General features: G+C 43.4%; 1 protein-coding gene across 1 annotated transcript in view; it reads left to right on the plus strand.

Moving 5' to 3' along the window:
• LOC311248331 (uncharacterized protein) overlaps nt 1–19,924 on the plus strand; it is a 56,140-nt gene that overhangs the window by 21,488 nt on the left and 14,728 nt on the right. Inside the window, exons 6-13 of the mRNA XM_084339232.1 lie at nt 323–483; nt 3,463–4,188; nt 4,427–4,515; nt 5,976–6,098; nt 7,831–7,912; nt 14,645–14,821; nt 15,575–15,648; nt 18,476–18,666. Of these exons, the coding sequence (XP_084195358.1) occupies nt 323–483; nt 3,463–4,188; nt 4,427–4,515; nt 5,976–6,098; nt 7,831–7,912; nt 14,645–14,821; nt 15,575–15,648; nt 18,476–18,666 (1,623 nt within the window). The remainder of the gene's footprint in view (nt 1–322; nt 484–3,462; nt 4,189–4,426; nt 4,516–5,975; nt 6,099–7,830; nt 7,913–14,644; nt 14,822–15,574; nt 15,649–18,475; nt 18,667–19,924) is intronic.

Consider the following 19,924-nt stretch of genomic DNA (forward strand, 5'->3'; position numbering starts at 1 on the left):
ACAACGTTTTTGCATCCAAATGTTGCCCCAAGTCTCGACTACAACCGTGTGAAATTGGATTATTCCTTCCTTTTTTTGGGGACTTTTTGAGTTTTATCAATTGATTCAAGTGATGACAGGAAGTTGCAGAAACTAAATTATATTTTTATTTCACCTTTTAGATTTCTTCCTTTTACGTTGTAGATCTCTATCGCCATCTCACAAAGTGGAATATGCTATTTAAATAAATATTGGCTCTACCACCAATTGTATTAATATAGAATGATATAATTATGTATATTTATTTTGCGCGATGTTTGAACTCCCTAGTGTGTGTGTGTAGGCATGTTCTCCTCCCCTCCAGGGTCTCCTCCGTCTCCATCCAAGGAGCCCGACGCCGCGGCCGCCACTACCAACCCGGTGGCTGCAGCCGTCCCACAGCTGCAGAACGCAGACGCCCTCGCCGCTGTGGCACAGCTCTTCCAGTCCTCTCAGGGGCACCAGGTGTGTTAACCCTTTCACTACCACACTACAGACTGTTTAAGAGTTATTTTTCCACATTAACAAAGTGGGGGAAAATGCTGCCACGTGTCCGAATCCGGTACTTTTAAGGGTATCTACCGAATCACGTCGTCGGTACTGTGGAGCTGGACTCCCTAGCGAGGGTGGCGGAGAGGAGGAGCCTTGCTAAGCTCCAGGCCCTCAGGGAAAACCCCTCCCACCCACTACACACAGACTTGGCTGAGGGGAGGAGCATGTTGCTAGGCTCACACTACCCAAATGCAGCACTGACCGGCACAGGAAGTCCTTCATTCCGACAGCCATCAGACTTTACAATGCATCACTGTGCCTCACTGCATCAATGCATCAATGAGCACAGAGTGACAGTTACCATCTTCCTGGACTCTTACTTTTGACAACAGCACTGTGCAATATTACACCTACTGTAGACCTCAGTATATTTTTACTGTATTTATTTACTGTATATTTTATTCCATTTTATTCTACTCTTATCTTAGGCAATTTGATTTGATTTGTTTTGTTATTCTTATTCGTGACCTGTTCTGTTTAAATGTTGAGCGATTTGCAGTGTCAAATTTCCCTCGGCATAATAAAAGTATTTCTATTCTATTCTATACTACCGAGTACTGATTCACGTGAGATCCACCCACCGGTGCCACATTTCGGTACCGTTCAATAAATAAAAAAATATAATAATAATTTAAGTCCGATGACGTCAACGTTTCGTTTTCCCACGAAACCCATGAAGTGTGCCACACGTTCACGTCAACGCTCACGCGCACAATACTCGCTTACCTAGGAGTTGACTTGATTCAACAACAACAAAGCAGTCGGGGCAATGGCAAGCCGAAAACGGTCACAAGTGTGGTTACACTTTACAAAGCTAGATGCAGACAACGCTCGCTGCAATATTATATATATATATTAACAAATTGTTCTAAATAAATAATAATAATGATAAAAAATTATAATAAATCATTTGAAGTTTGGACTCATTTTTTTTTACAACTGAGGTAGGTAGATTACATTGTTTGAGACTAAAGTACAGAAAAAAGGTACCGTTGGGTACACCGGTATCGATTCAAACGTGAACGGTACCCAACCCAAGTTAGGGGTTGTGTTCCCACTGGGTCCACCCATGGTTAAAAAGAAACTAAAATGCGTTCATGATGCTGTAATGTGCTTTGGATGAGAGTGTCTGTCCACCAGATTGCATGTGGTGCGTGTTAAGTTGTGAATAGGAAGCGTCTTCAGTCGAACCTTCCACTCGCAGTTGTGCTCCTGGGGTTTTTCTACCATATTGCACATTCTTTTTTTTTAAATACTTTATTTCTCAGTTTACTAGACAAGAACAGACAAACAAAAAGGAGGAGACAGAACAAAAATAAACAGACATAACAAAACAAAAAAAACAAAAAGGACTGCCAGACAGGAAAATAAAATAACAGTGTGACTTAACTCAAAGCATTACAGTGTGTTGTATAGCCAGGTGTTACAAGGTGCAGGTCAAACATGATATACAGGGGTGAGTCTCTGCAGAATGCAGTTATTTGTCCTTCAGATAGTCAATGAATGGGCTCCATATGTCCGAAAACCTGTTGAGCTCTTTGGATCTGTAATAGCGGATCCTCTCCATCTGTATGATTGTGATCATTTCATTGAGCCATTTCTGGAAACACGGGGGTGTAGGTGATTTCCAATCGGTTAGAATCATTTTTTTTGCAGCTACCATGCCGAGCATTAGTGTCTGTTGTTCCTCCCTCGTGTACCTTAAGGCATGATTGCACATTCTAACATGTTGTCTGCAGCTAGTGAAACACTCTGCGTCACCATGTCCAGCTTGTTTATCATCTCAACCAGGCGGGGATCAGGTGTGTGTGTGTGTGTCCGGCAGCATATCTCGCCTAGAAGGCAAAGGTGGAGGCGACGTTACACATTCAGGCTGATTCAGGCCAGGGACCTGGATTCTGGAATATTTGAGCAAATTGGTCAACGACAAGTATTTTATTTGAATTGATTTCCATCATTGTTCATTGTGATTGGAACCTGTTTCTAACACCCTTCCTGTGCTTCATAACACCTTTCCTGTGCTTCATAACACCCTTCCTGTGCTTCATAACACCTTTCCTGTGCTTCATAACACCTTTCCTGTGCTTCATAACACCTTTCCTGTGCTTCATAACACCCTTCATGTGCTTCATAACACCATTCCTGTGCTTCATAACATCATTCCTGTGCTTCATAACACCCTTCCTGTGCTTCATAACACCATTCCTGTGCTTCATAACACCTTTCCTGTGCTTCATAACACCATTCCTGTGCTTCATAACACCCTTCCTGTGCTTCATAACACCCTTCCTGTGCTTCATAACACCCTTCCTCTGCTTCATAACACCCTTCCTGTGCTTCATAACACCCTTCCTGTGCTTCATAACACCCTTCCTGTGCTTCATAACACCCTTCCTCTGCTTCATAACACCTTTCCTGTGCTTCATAACACCATTCCTGTGCTTCATAACACCTTTCCTGTGCTTCATAACACCATTCCTGTGCTTCATAACACCCTTCCTGTGCTTCATAACACCCTTCCTGTGCTTCATAACACCCTTCCTGTGCTTCATAACACCCTTCCTGTGCTTCATAACACCATTCCTGTGCTTCATAATATCATTCCTGTGCTTCATAATATCATTCCTGTGCTTCATAACACCCTTCCTGTGCTTCCTAGCATCCTTCCCATTGGAGAGCGGCCAATGTGTGTCTGTTAGTGTGTTTGTTAGTGTTCGTATGCTAGTGCACGACTATGTGAGCAGTCGGGAGTGTTTTTGTCTGTTTGTCCGGCGTGCCACCTGGTGGACATTTGCCCTCTACTGGGCGCACCTTTCTAGTTTGTACTTATTATTGAAACAGCCCATATCTCTTCCTCTCTCTCTCTCTCTCTCTGTCACTACCACCTCTCAGCTCAAACAGATGCTCCAAAACTTTCAGCAGCAGCCAGCGAAGCTCCATCCGCAGCCCCCGGCCCCCAACCAACTCCACCCACACCCCCCAGCCGCCCCCGACCAACTCCACCCACACCCCGCAGCCCCCAACCAACCCCAGTCCCACCCACAGCCCCCAGCACCCAACCAACTCCACTCGCAGTCTCCGGCTCTCAACCAACTCCACCCGCAGCCCCCGGCACCCAGCCAACTCCATCCCCACCCGCAGCCCCCAGCTCCCAACCTGCTCCAACCACAACCCCCAGCTCCCAACCTGCTTCACCCACCGGGGCCCCCTGCCCCCAACCCGTTCCAGCCCCACCCGCAGCCCCCGGCCCCCAGCCAACTCCAGACCCAATTAAACCCCCATCTCCAGCCTCCGAACATCGCCCCCAGCCTGGGCATGGTCCCTCCTCCTCCACATCTCCAGCCTCCGAACATCGCCCCCAGCCTGGGCATGGTTCCTCCTCCGAACATCGCCCCCAGCCTGGGCATGGTTCCTCCTCCGAACATCGCCCCCAGCCTGGGCATGGTTTCTCCTCCGAACATCGCCCCCAGCCTGGGCATGGTTCCTCCTCCGAACATCGCCCCCAGCCTGGGCATGGTTCCTCCTCCGAACATAGCCCCCAGCCTGGGCATGGTCTCCCCTCCTCCACATCTCCCTATGTCCTCACCGCCCACCCAGCACAAGACCCCCTTCGACAAGGTGAGTCTCCTTTCATGGCGGCGCTTTCCATCCTCCATGCAACTTGTGCCGCTTGAGACTAACATCATGCCAGTCTCTCTGTATGAATACCTCGTGCTACATTGACCTGCGGCCAGCGCTAGACACACGCAACACCTCCCTCCACACAAGGCCATGCAAGCAATTAACACGAGGTTGAAAACATGCAGGTTTTTCAGTGTCCTTCACATTCGTAACCCCTCGTCCCTCTCTGCCGTAGAAGCTGCTGGACCGCTTTGATTACGACGACGAGCCAGAAGGAGGAGACGAATCCAAGAGGGGCGAGACCTCGCCGTCCCGGCCCTCTTTGTAAGACCTCACCTCACATCCTCAAACTTTGTGATACAGAAAAGGAATCCGTTGAATAGATTTTTACAGGGTATCTGTGGGGTATTAACCTCTTAACGGGCGGGCAGAAAGGTGGCAATTTATTTTTACTTTAACTTGAAGACTGCATACTTTTTTTTGCAAAGCTTAGCTTTATACTTATATTGAAAGTTAATATTCTGAAGTTACTTATGCAAAAAAGCATCACTTTTAGTGCTAATGAAATAGAGTAACAGAGGTTTGAACTTGAGTTGAACTTGAACTTGTGTACTCACATTTTTCTTTAGTGGTTGCCAGATTCCATTATTCCAGCATAGAGGTATGAGCTGGAAAACACTGCGGTTCCATAGCCTGAAGTCTTATGTAGTAAAGGTCCAAATTTGATGAAAATCCGTTCAGAAATGAGTGTTTGAGAGAGGTTCGAGTAAACCGTGCGCCAAAAAAAGTTCCAAAATCCATTTCTGCCATCCACCTCTGTGCGTTCTGAAGTCTGAAAATTCGCTCGTCAACTTTCACCTACTTCCTATATTCGCACCCCCCCACGTGGGGTATTGTTGGAAGCGGACACTTGTTGGCTACAACGCTGACCAATCATTTTCGCCATCAGCGGTGATTGATCAGTTCTCGAGCGCATAGTGTCCGACATGGTCATTTGACGAGTGGCCTGTAAAAAGACGCTCGCCTGACCTATCGTCATGTAACTCGAGAACCGAGTCACGGAATTGGTAGAGTGAGGTGGTGTTCGAACAGCGGCAAATAGATGTTTCGAACAGTATATTATATGTTTGGCGAAAAATAAGTTTGGCTGCGTGCATGGGCATGACGGCCCGATTTCGGGCCGGTGCGTGGTAAGAGGATAAAAAGTCTTAAAAGGTATACCGGGAGCTTGTTATGTCTGGCGAGAGCTTGTATGGAACGCCAGTTCAGTGTTGCTATGCGTTTGATTTCTTTAGCTAGTATGGTCGTGAAATTGCTATTCAATTTAGCTCTTAAGTGGTATTAAAAGGGTCTTAAAAAGTCTTAAATTTCACTGAAACTGGCAGATACCCTGTTTAAATATAAATTGAAGTTGTGAAGCTAACTGGGTGTATTCCATTGTGAAGCTAACTGGGTGTATTCCATTGTGAAGCTAACTAGGGATGGCACCGATCCGATACTCCGTATCGGTCCTATACTGGCCAAAATCACAGGATCGGATATCGTAAAAACAGAAAGTATTTTCCGATACATGCCATAAAGCGTGCCATCACATAGTAGTAGCACGACAACAACATTGGCGTTTGCTAAACGTGAGTCAACTTGTTAGCAGTGCGTCGCGATCATGTCAGTTGTGTGGAGTTATTTTAAGCTCAAAGGAAAAACAGCCGAGTGTAATAAGTATTTCTAGGTGTGGCAGCAACACTGGAAACTTCAACACCACAAACTAAATTAAACACTTGCAGATTCATCATGGAAACGGAGTATGCAGAGTTCATGCGTGCAACGAATGCAGAGAGGAAAGGTTTTGCCGCAGCAGCTAACATCGCTGGAAACCATTCAGAAGCGCCAGAAACTCCCTGCAAACGGTAACAAAGCAAAGTTGATAACCGAGAAAATAACCAAATTTCTTGTGCTGGGCGACCACAGCCTTTTTCTGTTGTTGAAAATCTAGGTTTCCGACACGTAGCCTCGCTTCATTTAGCTAAACCGGCATTTATTCTCCGACACGGCTATCTCAAATAAGTACAAGCAAGTGTGCAAGTTTATTTCTAAATGCTTGGAAAACGTTGCCACCATGAGTTTCAGAACTGATATCTGCAGTTGATATAAGCTAACTTGATATCAGGTGGAAGAGCCTAGAGTTGAGCCCGATTTGAGTTTCACGTCATTTATTTCACGTTTACCAATGATTAAAAAATCTGCGCATTGCACCGGAAAACGGGCGGTTTTCCACCAGACCCGAGGACAGGAAGCCATCATGAAATCGCTGTAGTCTTAAACTTATTAACTAAAAGATTTGAACAAAATAAAAAGCAGCAGCCCTAGGGCTGAGCCAGAACGTTCGAACCTTCGTTCGTTACGTTGCCATTCGAATTCTAAATCAACATTCGAATTTTTTATTTTTAATAAAACAAGAAATTTTTTTATAAATGTTTTCATTCTGGTTTTTCTTCACAGTTGCAGATAAAGATTAGGCTACACTAATATTATAGTATTAAAAGAAACTGAGTTATATTCATTAGAAAGTTGATTTAATTGATTTAGTTGGCTGGGGCTTCTCCCTGGTCTGGGGCTGGAAAGTTTATTTATATAAAAAAAAAAAAAAAAAAACGGGACTCATTTAATCAGATTAATCACTTTATTCAAATTGAGGATTTCGTTTGAGGATATTTATACAAAAAAAATGATATATATATTTTTTAAATGTCTTTCAATTAAAACGAAGGTTTGAACTTTCGTTCGAAAAACCCTGACGAAGTTCGAATCCCAAAAACAGGCTTCGGGGACAGTCTTAAGCAGCACTATTGCATAACTGAGTCATGTATGCTATGTATTTCTTCCTTTAGGGGAGTAGGACATTTGTTTCACAGTTTTAGCCATTTATAGATGGCTAGGCTTTTGTTTTTAAGAGCAGCAGGGGGGGGGGGGGGGGGGGTCGGATCGGTATCGGCAGATACTCAAGGCTGTGATATCGGTATCGGACATAAAAAAAATGGTATCGTGCCATCCCTAAAGCTAACGGGGTGTATTCCATTGTGAAGCTAACGATAAAAATGTTCCATTGTGAAGCGAAGATGCGTGCCGGCCGGTGCGTGGTAAGAGGTTAAAAAGTCTTAAAAGGTATTAAATTCATGATTCTCAATTTAAGGCCTTAAAAGGCCCGGCTGTCGGGTAATGAAATAATATTAAATATAAGATGTTTTTGTATAAGTCGTTATTTTTGCTGGGCTACCGGGAGCTTGTTAAGTCTGGCGAGAGCTTGTATGGAACGCCAGTTCAGTGTTGCTATGCGTTCGATTTTCTTTAGCTAGTATGGTCGTGAAATTGGTATTCAATTTAGTTCTAAGTGGTATTAAAAGGGTCTTAAAAAGTCTTAAATTTCACTGAAACTTGCAGATACCCTGTTGAAATATAAATAAATAAATTAAAAAGTTGTGAAGCTAACTGGGTGTATTCCATTGTGAAGCTAACTGGGTGTATTCCATTGTGAAGCTAACGCTGTGTATTCCATTGTGAAGCTAACGCTGTGTATTCCATTGTGAAGCTAACTGGGTGTATTCCATTGTGAAGTTAACACTGTGTATTCCATTGTGACAGTATGCAGCAGCCTCCGGCCTTCCCACCGCACATGGGGCACTTTAAACCAATGATGGGCATGCCGCAAGACCCCTCGCAACAGGTAATTCTAGACTAATAAAAGGTCAACATTTAGAACTTTGCAAATCTGTAACCCATAACACATAAGTCCAATTGACACAAGCTTTTGTACAGGTACACGGCTATCCGTGGTCTACAACTTTGCCATTCTACTTTTTTTGAAAATAACTTTTCATACTAGTACTCTTAGGTTGATTCTCACTCAACCTGCTGTGTAGCATTTGGGACAAATGTCTTTCATAGTGTAATTCAGAAAATTGCCAGACCAAAGAAGGGTGTTGTAAACAGGAAGTGAAGTGTTGCCTCACACACAAGTCTTTCCTCCGTGATGGTGGAGGAGGTGTGCTATGTTTCATTAGGTGTTTTGTGTCATTCAGCCACACGGTGGCACTATTCACAGAACTCCCGTCATAGACGCATGCAATTTGCCACAATGACCACACATGGCTGTGCCAATAGGCGTGTTCGAGATGGGATAGGCGGACGCAAGATCTGCGCAGGTTTTACTACGGCCTCGCCAAACGCGTTGCATGACGGTTAGAATGTTGTCGTCCGACTTGCTCTGGAAATCTGACGAGGCGAGCCGCGGAAATCTCACGGGAACGAGCCACGCTCAGCCTTCGGAGCGAGGCGCCACAGTCAGCGTTTCCGTTAGCCGGTAATTACCGGTATTTGGCCGGCAAAATCTGTTGAAGTCCGACATATTTAATCTCTCCGGTCATAGTGTCCGGTGAAAATAGTTCCCTCTGGGCACAGTTTGATTATTTGAATTGTATTTGGATGGGCTGGAGTTGGGTGAACGAAACAATCATTGCGTTTGTTGTCGTTGCTTCGCTCAGCGAGAGCTTGCTGCTGGATTTGCGGAAGGCATGCAGCTGCAGACCCACATAACCCACCAGCTTTGCTGGCACAGTGCGGTCCCCAGACCTGGAAAGCTGCTCTGCGGGTCTGCAGCTGGATGCTTCTTGCAAACTAACTGCTGCCGGCTCGCGCTGATAACAGCTTTCATTGTTGGACCGGCTGCTTGGTGGAGCAACGATGAAACGAATGTAATGAATCGTTCGTCGCATGGGCTATTTAATTTTGGCCTGTTTTGGTACGGTACGGGTGATCAAGTTGTGCTTGGAGGGAGTTGTTTTCACCGGACATTATGACCAGCACCAAGTCGTTGGGAGGTGGAGAAATACATCACGCAAACCCGGCCACGATAACGTTGCCGTCTCTCTCTGCAAAATTTCTCAGTTCTTCGCTTGATATAATTAATACAAATGTCCAATATAACGGAATTCGTTAGCTCATAAAAATGTGATTATAACAGACTGCTGTTTAGTGTCGGACCGACTGCCCACATACGCGGTCTATTTTATTTCAAGTCAGCAGCAGCACGGAGTATCGAGGGACTTATTTTATTTGGAATATATTAATGACTGTATACGCAAAAGTAGCCTAGTTTTAAATAATAATATTATAAATCTACATGCCTTGAGGATGACATTCTTTATATAGTCTGCCTATAAATTGTTTTAAAGCTCAATAAACTATGACCGGAATTAATCTCATTTGTCCGGTAGATTGAAATCTTGCAGGTCACGGAGACCGGCAACAATTTTTTCTAACGGAAACCCTGGCCACAGTAGCTCTCACCCGACTGCTCCACGCAAATGCATGATGGGAAACGACTTGCTGTCTCTGCGCAAAGCGCCCATTGGCTCAGAACAGTTGTCACCTGGTCGTCGCCACCAGCCACGCCCACAAGAGGAAGTTATGTGACGTTTGTTTGATTGATTGATTTAATTTTTTATTAACCGATTGCAGAATGGGTACAATACAGTACGCCAGTACGGGTCCCGTCTACCCGTCTATCCCGTATATCGGATATATTTATTATTATTATTATTGGATACAGGAGTTTGGGTACCAAGAGCTTCCTCAAAATAACGTTATAATCATATCATGATAAACTTCAAGCTGTCAGACACCAAATTATTTTCATCAGAGTAATGAATGCTGTCTTAATAACCATCTCTGCAATGGAGTTTATATCAAAATAACTATATCAACCCCCCTGAACAAATGGCGATTGCTTCTTCAAGTCGATTCTACAGACGGGACTGTTTCTATCATCGCAATTAAATAATTATGATAATAAATACGACAATTACGTTTTTGCATTTATAGTCATGACTCGATGAGCAATCTGAGCATTACCGCTCTATGTACAGTATGTACAGTACTCCTCTAAGCAATCGGGCTCTCAGTTAACCCAATCACTAGATAGATTAACGAATTCCATATAAATCTATAGTTCATTAACGATGCAGCAGCTGAGCTGATAACTGTATCCCACACACACACACACACACACACACGCGTCGTATGTTTTGCCTCAATATATACTGTATATATAATTCTGTTTTGCCTCAATATACAGTATATATATATTAGGGATGCACCGAAATTTCAGCAGCGACAGTTTTCGGCCGAAAATGGCAAAAAATTGCCTTTCGGCCGAAAGAGTTTTTTCACCGAAACAGAAACAACCTAACAACCTTGCGTGTTGTTGTGATGATGTCGTGCTTGATATCCTTATGCCCGTCGCGGTAGGAGTGATCTAATATGCATATTATTCGCGTGTTGTTGTGATGATGTCGCGCTGTCGGGAGTCGTGCTGTTTCTATGTAAACTCTGCGCGCAACGCGTCCAATAAATGCGTCTTTAACATGCTTTTATATCCTTATTTACTATATTATTTACTTTGCCCGTCGCGGTTAATGTGTGATCTAATATGCATATTATTCAGAGCGAGAGGGGGGGGGGATTGTGTTTCTCACATTGACGCCGTCTGTCTGTCGCGCGTCTACTGTGCCAAAGTCAAGCGAGCACATTCAGCTGGGGACTAGAAAGGTGCGCTCAGTAGAGCACAGATGTCCGCTGCGGCAGCCAGAGAAAAGATGGAATTAATGTACTGTATGCATTCAGAAGTGCTGAATAAATGTTTTATGGACCCATAATAGTGATTATTTATTATTTAAGTTAAGTTTTGCCATAATCATATATTTTTCCATAATCATAATGTTCCACAACATTGGTAAAAAAAACTATTCTATGAATCCCTTTCGGTTTTTCGGCCAACTGTTTTCTATTTTCGGTATCAGTTTCGGCCAAGAATTTCCCGTTCGATGCATCCCTAATATATATATTAGGGATGCTCGATATTGGCTTTTTTACCGATACCGATATACCGATATTGTCCAACTCTTAATTTCCGATACCGATATATGCAGGGTTCCCCCCCCCCCCCCCCCCCAAAAAATGGAATAATTTCAGGTAATTAACATTACTATATCTCTTGTTGTGGAATTAACACAGCATTATGCATACTTTTGACAATAAATAAAATCAGAATTTGTTCTTACTTGCTTGCCTGGGTAAATAAAGGTTATAGAAATAAAAAAAAAAAAAAATGAATACAGATATTTTCCGATATCACATTTGAATGCCGATATCGGCCGATAATATCGGTAGGCCGATAATATCGGACATCCCTAATATATATTGATGCAAAACAGAATTATTCAGCAGTGTGTGTATGTTGTGCGCGCTGCGGTGGCCAGGAGCGCGCAACAAGATGGTATACATTATGGTATATGAATAGTATATTCCACTATAGCAGTATATGGTGTGCTGTACATTTTAATCTAATTTTGCACGCGGCCATCGCATTATAATGAGCTGGACAGGTGTGTAATGCAGGGCTGTACAGTGCGACATATATATCGCACGTGCTACAGCAACAGCGGTCTGTGCGATGAATGGATTTACTTCAGTAGCACTGGTGCGATAGGGATTTGGTTCATATAGATACTCTTATTTTGAAAATCCTGTAGCGGGTCTCATTTCTGCCCACGCGCAGCTCCAGCTATAATAACTAGGCTCCGACAGCTAGCAACGTTCAGGTGCATATGATACTCTTATTTTGAAAAAACTCTGTGACAACTCGACAAGTCATATCTGCCCAGTCCGTGCTTCTGCAAGAGCAGCGCGTTGGTCGGTTGGTGCGCATTGCTGCGTTAACACAGCAGTGCGCCTACACGTCCCGAAATAAGTCTGTGGTGTTTTTTTTCTTTTCGCAACTGGTCAAATGCATCTACATGCTTTGCACCGTCGCCATTCCTTTATGCGCACATCGCCCGAAATGAACGTTTATGTACCATTACAATCACTACAACGTTAGCTAGAGCTGCCGCGGTATTGATATTTTCCTTACCGCACGAATTTGCGAAATATTTCCTACCGCCGCGGTTATTACCGCACAGTGCGCAAAAAGAAAAAAAAAAGTTTGAATGCATTTTTTTTTTTTTTTTTAGTAGTCTACTCTTATAGCCTGCCTCTAGTCTAATGGCGCTTTTCCACTGCATAGTACCTACTCGACTCGACCCGCTTTAGGCACCTGGTACTTCGTTCCTTTTCCACTGCAGCCAGGTACTACTCCGTTTGTCTCCGTGTGGGGATGCAGGCGGTGCCGCTCGCTTGTGTACACTGAAAGCTCCGTGGGCATAGATGTCCGAGGGCTTGCAGCAAGCCAGAGTTTAACACAGTTTCAATCAATCAATCAATCAATCAATAACAACATTAACCAGACTCTCGTTGCGTCTATTCTGCCAAAGCTAACGTTACCTCTCATTGTGTATTCTACCAAGCAAACCCGGGTTTAACGTTACCTCTCGTGTATATCGGCTGACAACAACAAACTTAACACATCAGCGATCTTGTTGTGACACTAAACTCTCCGCTCGGTGGTAAATTGGGTTGATGTCGGTTTTGTTTCATCAATAAATAAGGCAGAATACACAGTGAATCCATTCTTTTTTGTTTATTGCACTTGGTTCTGTCGCAAAGACGCAAACAAATCCTGAATGAAATGCATCCTTAGCGAGGCAGTAAAGATGGCGGCGCCGGCGTTCTGTTTTTGTTCAGAGGCTACAAAGTGTGACGCGTCTCTCTTCTGACCAGTCAGTGGTCTGCAATGTTTCACATGACTTTTCTGGTACCACTTCTACCCAATAGGGTCGCTTGGAACCGAGTAGGGTATATCTGCAGAGCCGCAAGCCAACTTTATTATTATGATAAAAAACAGCGGTGACGCGGTATTCAGCCTAACTCTGCGGTGAGCGTGATGCAACAGCGATACCGCGGTAATGCGGTTATCGTGGCAGCTCTAACGTTAGCAAGCTAACAAGCTAATCCTGATCAGAGGCAGAGGCGCAGAGCCAGCAGACAGTGTGGACTGGGGAAAGGGAAATGGGGGGGCACTCTCTCCCCTTCCCTGTGTGTGTGCGTGCGTTTGGAAAGACTATGAAGTCACTAGTCAGGACTCAGGACAGGAGTATATTATATTAAACTGAGGATTACTGAGGATGGACAGATAATGTTGATATTCAAATATAAAGTTTCGAAAGGAGTGGAAGTTTGAAGACAGACTAGACTACAATATGATGCGGGGGTGGTGAGTTGAAACAGTGTGTGTGAATGAATGAATGAAAAATGTATTTAACAGATTGCAGAATGGGTACAGTACAGTACGGCTCAATACACACAATTGTTAAGGGGGTGCAGACCAGAGAAAGACTTTTGTCTTGTTTACATCAGGGTCCCCCATTGTGTGTGTGTGTGTCCCAACCGACCCCACTTCTGTTTCAATAAATGATTTGCATTTAAAACTATTAACGCTGACTCATTCCTTCAGTCCACTCAAAATTATGCTAATATTCCTTATGTTGTTTATGATATTTATTGAAAATAGCATATGAGAGTATTATAGTAATAATAGCACATGGCGATATACTAAATGACAGCCAAACATGGCACTGCAACTAAATAACACAAATACAATAGGCACATTTGTGACTGTTACAAATATAACACGTTTTATACTTGTGCTACAAGATTTTGGCCTGTGCTACAAAACTATCAACCTCTGTAGCACCAGTGCTATGTGCAAAAAAAGTTAACGTACAGCCCTGGTGTAATGTGTGTGTGGTGACGGGAACGCGTATCTGCCACGCGAGACTAGACGAGCAGGCTGTTGTGAAATCTGAAGTGTCCGACGTTCTGACTCCTCCCCCCCCGGCTGCACTCGGCTACTCTCGTCTACTTTCGAGGCGAGCCGAAATCAATCTCGAAACACGCCTAACGCCTCACAGGAAACATTACACCAATGGGGCCAGATGGCGGCGCTGTAATCAAAGCTTTTCTATATAACTGTACACATACAAAACTGCATAAAGGAATAGGATTCAGTCCTCGGCCAGCAGGGCTCCAAGAGGTGGTGTTCCTGTTCATGAAAGGTTTTTGCTTGCTTTTAGTTAATTGAAAATAGCCCAAAGTTACCTTGCTTGAGGAAACCTCTTTAAGCACTGCACCATCTCTGGACGCATGACAAGAATTTTGACTGTTGTTAACTCCACTAGTTACGTGTGTGACAACACACGGTGCCTAAACATGTTGTTAACTCCACTAGTTACGTGTGTGACAACACACGGTGCCTAAACATGTTGTTAACTCCACTAGTTTACGTGTGTGACAACACATGGTGCCTAAACATGTTGTTAACTCCACTAGTTACGTGTGTGACAACACACAGTGCCTAAACATGTTGTTAACTCCACTAGTTACGTGTGTGACAACACACGGTGCCTAAACATGATAACTCCACTAGTTACGTGTGTAAACAGCCATCTTGTCTCTGTTCCAGGGGTCTCTCCCTCCTAACGGGCAGCTCCAAGGCTATAGGCTGCCGCCAGAGCAGGGCTACCCAGGAATGATGCCTCTTATGGGGAAGGGTCTGCCAGGCCAGCCCCTGCCTGGTTCTCCTGGAGCACCAGGCTTCCCGGGGGGAGTCCCTCCCCAAGACATGGGCCAGCAACAACAGGTGAGACGTAACACGAGGTGCAAGGTGCAAAAAGAAAAGGTGCATTCAACAAGCTGTTTTCAGGGGAGTAGTAATCCACTTTTGATTGATTTGAGAATAAACATTCCGTTGACCCTGTCTGCAGCGAGCCTTCTAATAACACACAATAGTAGTAGTAGTAGTAGTTTAGTAAATAGATAGTTTCGCTAGCAAGTCTGTATTTGCAGCCAAATGCACAATATTACAAATGTAGTCTTTCTTTCTGCACATTGGAACCCTTTCTCCCGGCTTGTATGAATGTACAAAGTGAACCTATTTGGTTATATAAAAAGAAATTATAACGTTTATTTAGAAAAACCTTGGCCATATGTTCAATAATAAACTGCCTTATTGAATTTTTAAGATTAAGACACTTCAGTAGCACTTCATATTATGGTACACAAATAGTAGAGAGTAAGAGTAATAACATAACCAGAAGTTATTTTAGGGTAAGATCCGGTAATGTCAAGTACATATTTGTAATTATGAACTAAGGCTTTCTTGGATAAACCATAGAGAGCGTTCATATTTTTATAACCAGATCTTACCAAAAATGACCAGGAAACGTATGGTTATTTACGTGTTATATAGTAATTATCTTGTAATTGGTGTACCATATTATGAAGTGTTATCTGATTTTCATTATGGTGTCATTAGAGGTTGTTGCTTTGCTCTGTGATCGTTGGTTGTAGGAGATTATATTCATACCATCATGTGCCTCCCTGTTGTGATCAGGATGTGCCTATGGACGTGGACCGTTCATCCATGAGGGATGGGAGACATGGTCGCAGATCACACTCGGGATCCAGGTACTATCTGATGTCGGACAAATCAAAATAAAAATGTTGGGGGGAAAAGCAATACTTTTATTCTGCACATTTCTAAAAGCTCTGTGGACGTATTATGAAAAAATACTCTACATAAAAATATTATCTATAGCAGTGGTTCTCAACTGGTCTAGCCTCAGTCAGGACCCACATTTTTCCTTGGGCATTAAGTCTCAACCCAAATTTTTGAACCACTTTGATTTATTTAACAAAAGAATTGTGCAGTAATACACAATCTTTCATGCATTGTCATTTCAGGCTAAAAACCCATGACATTTTTTTTTAATAAGAAATATGCTTAGCAGACGCTTTTATCCATAGCAACGTACAGTACATGAGTGCGTAGATTTTCAGTATATGTATGGGATCGAACCCACAACATCAGCATCGTTAGTGCCATGCTTTACCAAGTGAGCTACAGAGAACTAGAGAAGGCAAATGTATCTTGAATTACAGGCATAATATGCTTTTTAAACAAGTTTAAACTGGTGATGCTCATCATGATTCAAGAATCTAAATAGAACTGTATGAAATAAAAAGGCAGACTTTTATTGTATTAAATAAAAAGGCACTTATCTTGAATTACAGGCATATATGCCTTTTTAAACAAGTTTAAACTGGCTCATCAAGTTTCAAGAATCTAAATTGAACTGTAGCAGAGCTGACCCTATCGGGGGATACTGAACAGCATTGTATTATCAAGAACATACACATTTATTTGGAATAACAAACCACCACGTATAAAAAGATCCACCGCACAGAGAAACAAAGCAGACGGAGGTATGGCATTTCCAGATTTCTACCACTACTTTAAGGCGTACACTTTAAGACCACTAACAACATGGTTTGATCCCCAAGCATTAGTATCCTGGAGAAATGTAGAAGAAAATATAGTAGCTCCACATAAGCTGAAGGGCATAGTATACACCAAATTACCAATTAAGCAATGCGAACGGAAATTTGGCCCCATAATCACTCATGCGATCCGGATATGGCGCGAAACACAAAAAAATATATCCTAACCCACATAAATGGCACAATCATACTCCCTTATTCAATAACAATGCACTCTTGATTGAAAAACGACCTATAAGATTCCCTATATGGGAAGAGCAAGGCATACACTCATTAGGGGATGTTTTTAACAAACAGGGTTTGTGTAGTTATGGAGAAATATGCAAAAAATGTAATCTCACCAAGTCCACATGGCTTTTTTACATACAGTTACGGCTATGTTTGAAGTCTCACGGTGTTCCATTAGACATACCAATTGAACACCACAGATACCACAAATTCTTCTATGAAAGAGAGACATCGAGTGGTTTTGTTTCAGATTTTTATCATCAATTACTAACGTCCTCGTATGAAACCCTCCAACTAGACTCTGTCTGGAGGAGGGATATACCAGACCTGGAAAGCGACTTTCATTGGCAAGCAGCCTGGGCAAATATTCGATTCACATCAAGGAACCCGGACCATCAACAAATCAATCTTAACTATATTCACAGGACATACTTGACTCCTATAAGACTGAAAAAAATGAGTCTTATACAAGACTCCAAATGCTCCTTATGTACAAATGGGGACGAGGGGACATTTATGCACATGTACTGGGACTGCCCACCAGTTAAGATATTCTGGAAAGAGGTGACCCAGCAACTATCAAACCTCTTAACTTGGAATATACCTGTACACCCCTCTGTACTACTGCTGAATGATGTTTTTGAGTGGGCAGTACATCCACAGCTAAAGAGATTGGTTTTATTGGGTATCACAGTGGCTAAAAAGTTGATAGCATCACGATGGTTCCAACCGGAAAAAAATTGCCGAAAGGTCTGGATTATTACATATCTCGATGTGATCTATCAAGAAATATCTACAGCAAGAATTCTGGGTCTCAATGAATCCAAAATGACATTGTGGTTGGAAGTGGTGGAGAAAATAAAAGCTAGCATATAATGGTAATGTCTGGTTAGGAGCGAGGGAAAGTGGATGGATTATCCAATGGGGGGTCCGGAAGGGGGGGGTACGAGCTGGAGCATATGTGTGTACTAGGTTTTTAGATAACAGGTATTAAGGGTATATCCTATATAAGACAATTAACTAAAATGTGATTTCATTGGATGTGCACTGATAAATAATGCTTGTATATCTTATCGTGTGTTGTCATGTTTGTTTATGTGTTTGTTTAAAAAATAATAAAAAAAATAAAATACAAAAAAAATAATATACATGTTTGATGGCTTCATGCTTTCATGTGCTAACACTTCACTGCACACAACATACTGAGGTTTTGGTCCCTCTCTTTTGTCCTCAATGTAAGAAAACCCATATTGAATGTAGTCTGTGTCGTATTTCCGTTTCGCCGTGTTTACAAATGCTCGAATCAATGAGCGCTAACTGATGTGACGACGTTTGTGTTACCGTCATGACAACCTGGCAGCAAATGGCTACTGCACGCGCGCTGCGTCATGGGAAGCGTATGTCCTTCAATATAAAAGCGCAGCATCAGGGGGGGAAAAAAAAATTATAATAATTATCACACACATCCGTGACTCACTCAAAATGGCCCCGCGAACCACTTTTGGGTCACGACCCACCAGTTGAGAACCACTAGCACCTTTAAGCTAATTCATTCATTGAAATATTGATACTTGGTGTCACTGTATCGATATAATAACGGCGCGCAAAATATAGGGACGTTTCACCTAGAAAATGCAATTCATTATTTTCTATTTATTTTGGTGCTCAATCTATTATTTGTGGTAATGGCTAATATATAAAATGTACAACGCCTGGTCTTCTGCAGGTCCCCCAAGCGGAGGAGGTCGCGGTCCAACTCCCGCACACGGCGCACCCGACACAGGCGCTCCCGCTCGCGTTCCAGAGACCGGCGCCATCATTCCCCACGCGCTCGATCTCTGGAGCGCAAGGAGAGGGATAAGGAGAGGGAGCGACGGCAGAAAGGCCTCCCAGTGTCCAAGCCTGATACACTGAGTGGTGAGTCATCGTGCTATTCCTGTGCCTAATGACCCTTATACAACAGTGTGTTCCGACCAAGTCATTTGATTGGACAAGAGGCGCTCCAGGAGTGCCGAACAACAGCAGGACTGGGACTTTAAAAAAAAAAAATTATTATTATCTTTTCCCCCCCTCCTTTTTCCGTTTTTCTCCCCTCCCAATGTTAGTCGTTATGCCAATTCCCAATCGTCTTCCTGGTTGTTGTGCACTCTACCCCCTACCGTCGGTCCGGGAGGGCGGAGACTATCACATGCTTCCTCACATGTGTACCCAGCCCACCGCTTCTTTTCACCTGGCAGCGCGGACTCTCACGGGGGGGGGGGGGGGGGGGAGTGTAACGTGTGGAAGGTCACACTACCTCTCCCAGATCCTTCCCTCGCTGTGCAGGTGCCCCGACCGAACTGTAGGAGTCGCTGTCCACAACGACCAGGACCCACCCACGCCGGCTTCCCACCCGCTGACTCTACCAATCGAGCCAGTATGACGGCCGGCCAAGCCGGAAGCAACGCTGTGACAGCTGGATTCGATACCAGTATCTCTTGCGTTGGTGACGAGCGCCTTGTCCGCTGTGCCACCCAGCCGCCTAGCACTGGGACTTTTAACTATACACGTATCACTCCGCTTTGCACGTGTTCTAGATCAGGGGTTCTCAACCTTTCTGCTGCCAAGGCACCCCTGTGTCCAAAAATAAATTCCAGGGCACCCCTACATACGATAAAGACTTTTCCGGTCCTGTCTTTTTTGCTACAATGATGACAAAAGTGCTTGCTTTCAAAATAACGTTTATTTAACCTATTGAAACCGGGAAACACATTTGTGTGTATATGCAGGCTATATAATGCATTATTAGCAGGCGTTTCAGGTCTAAATGTATAAATAAATATAGCAATAGTGTGACCATTTCTCAAACAGAAAATCATGTATTTATTTTTTTAAATACAGAAAAATATCAATAAAGTGCTCTGTTGCAGCTGTAATGGCCATGTTTTGTCTGTAAATGTCTGATTAACTTGGAGGGTGCCAAAGACTTGTTGGATAGCACTTGAGAACAAATGACACATTGTGGTTGTGGTGAGCTTTTGCTCCCAGGGAATACAACAAAGCCATAATTAAGGTAACCATCTTCATATTTCCGACATTTTGCCAGTTTTGGTTTAGCCGAACATTTTAGCTTTTTATTATTAACAGCTTCTGTGTCATCAACTTCTGTGTCCAAGACTGGGTCAATCTCAGCGGT

Source organism: Notolepis coatsorum (genome assembly GCF_963971535.1).
Source record: "Notolepis coatsorum genome assembly, contig: SCAFFOLD_177, whole genome shotgun sequence".
Taxonomy (NCBI): domain Eukaryota; kingdom Metazoa; phylum Chordata; class Actinopteri; order Aulopiformes; family Paralepididae; genus Notolepis; species Notolepis coatsorum.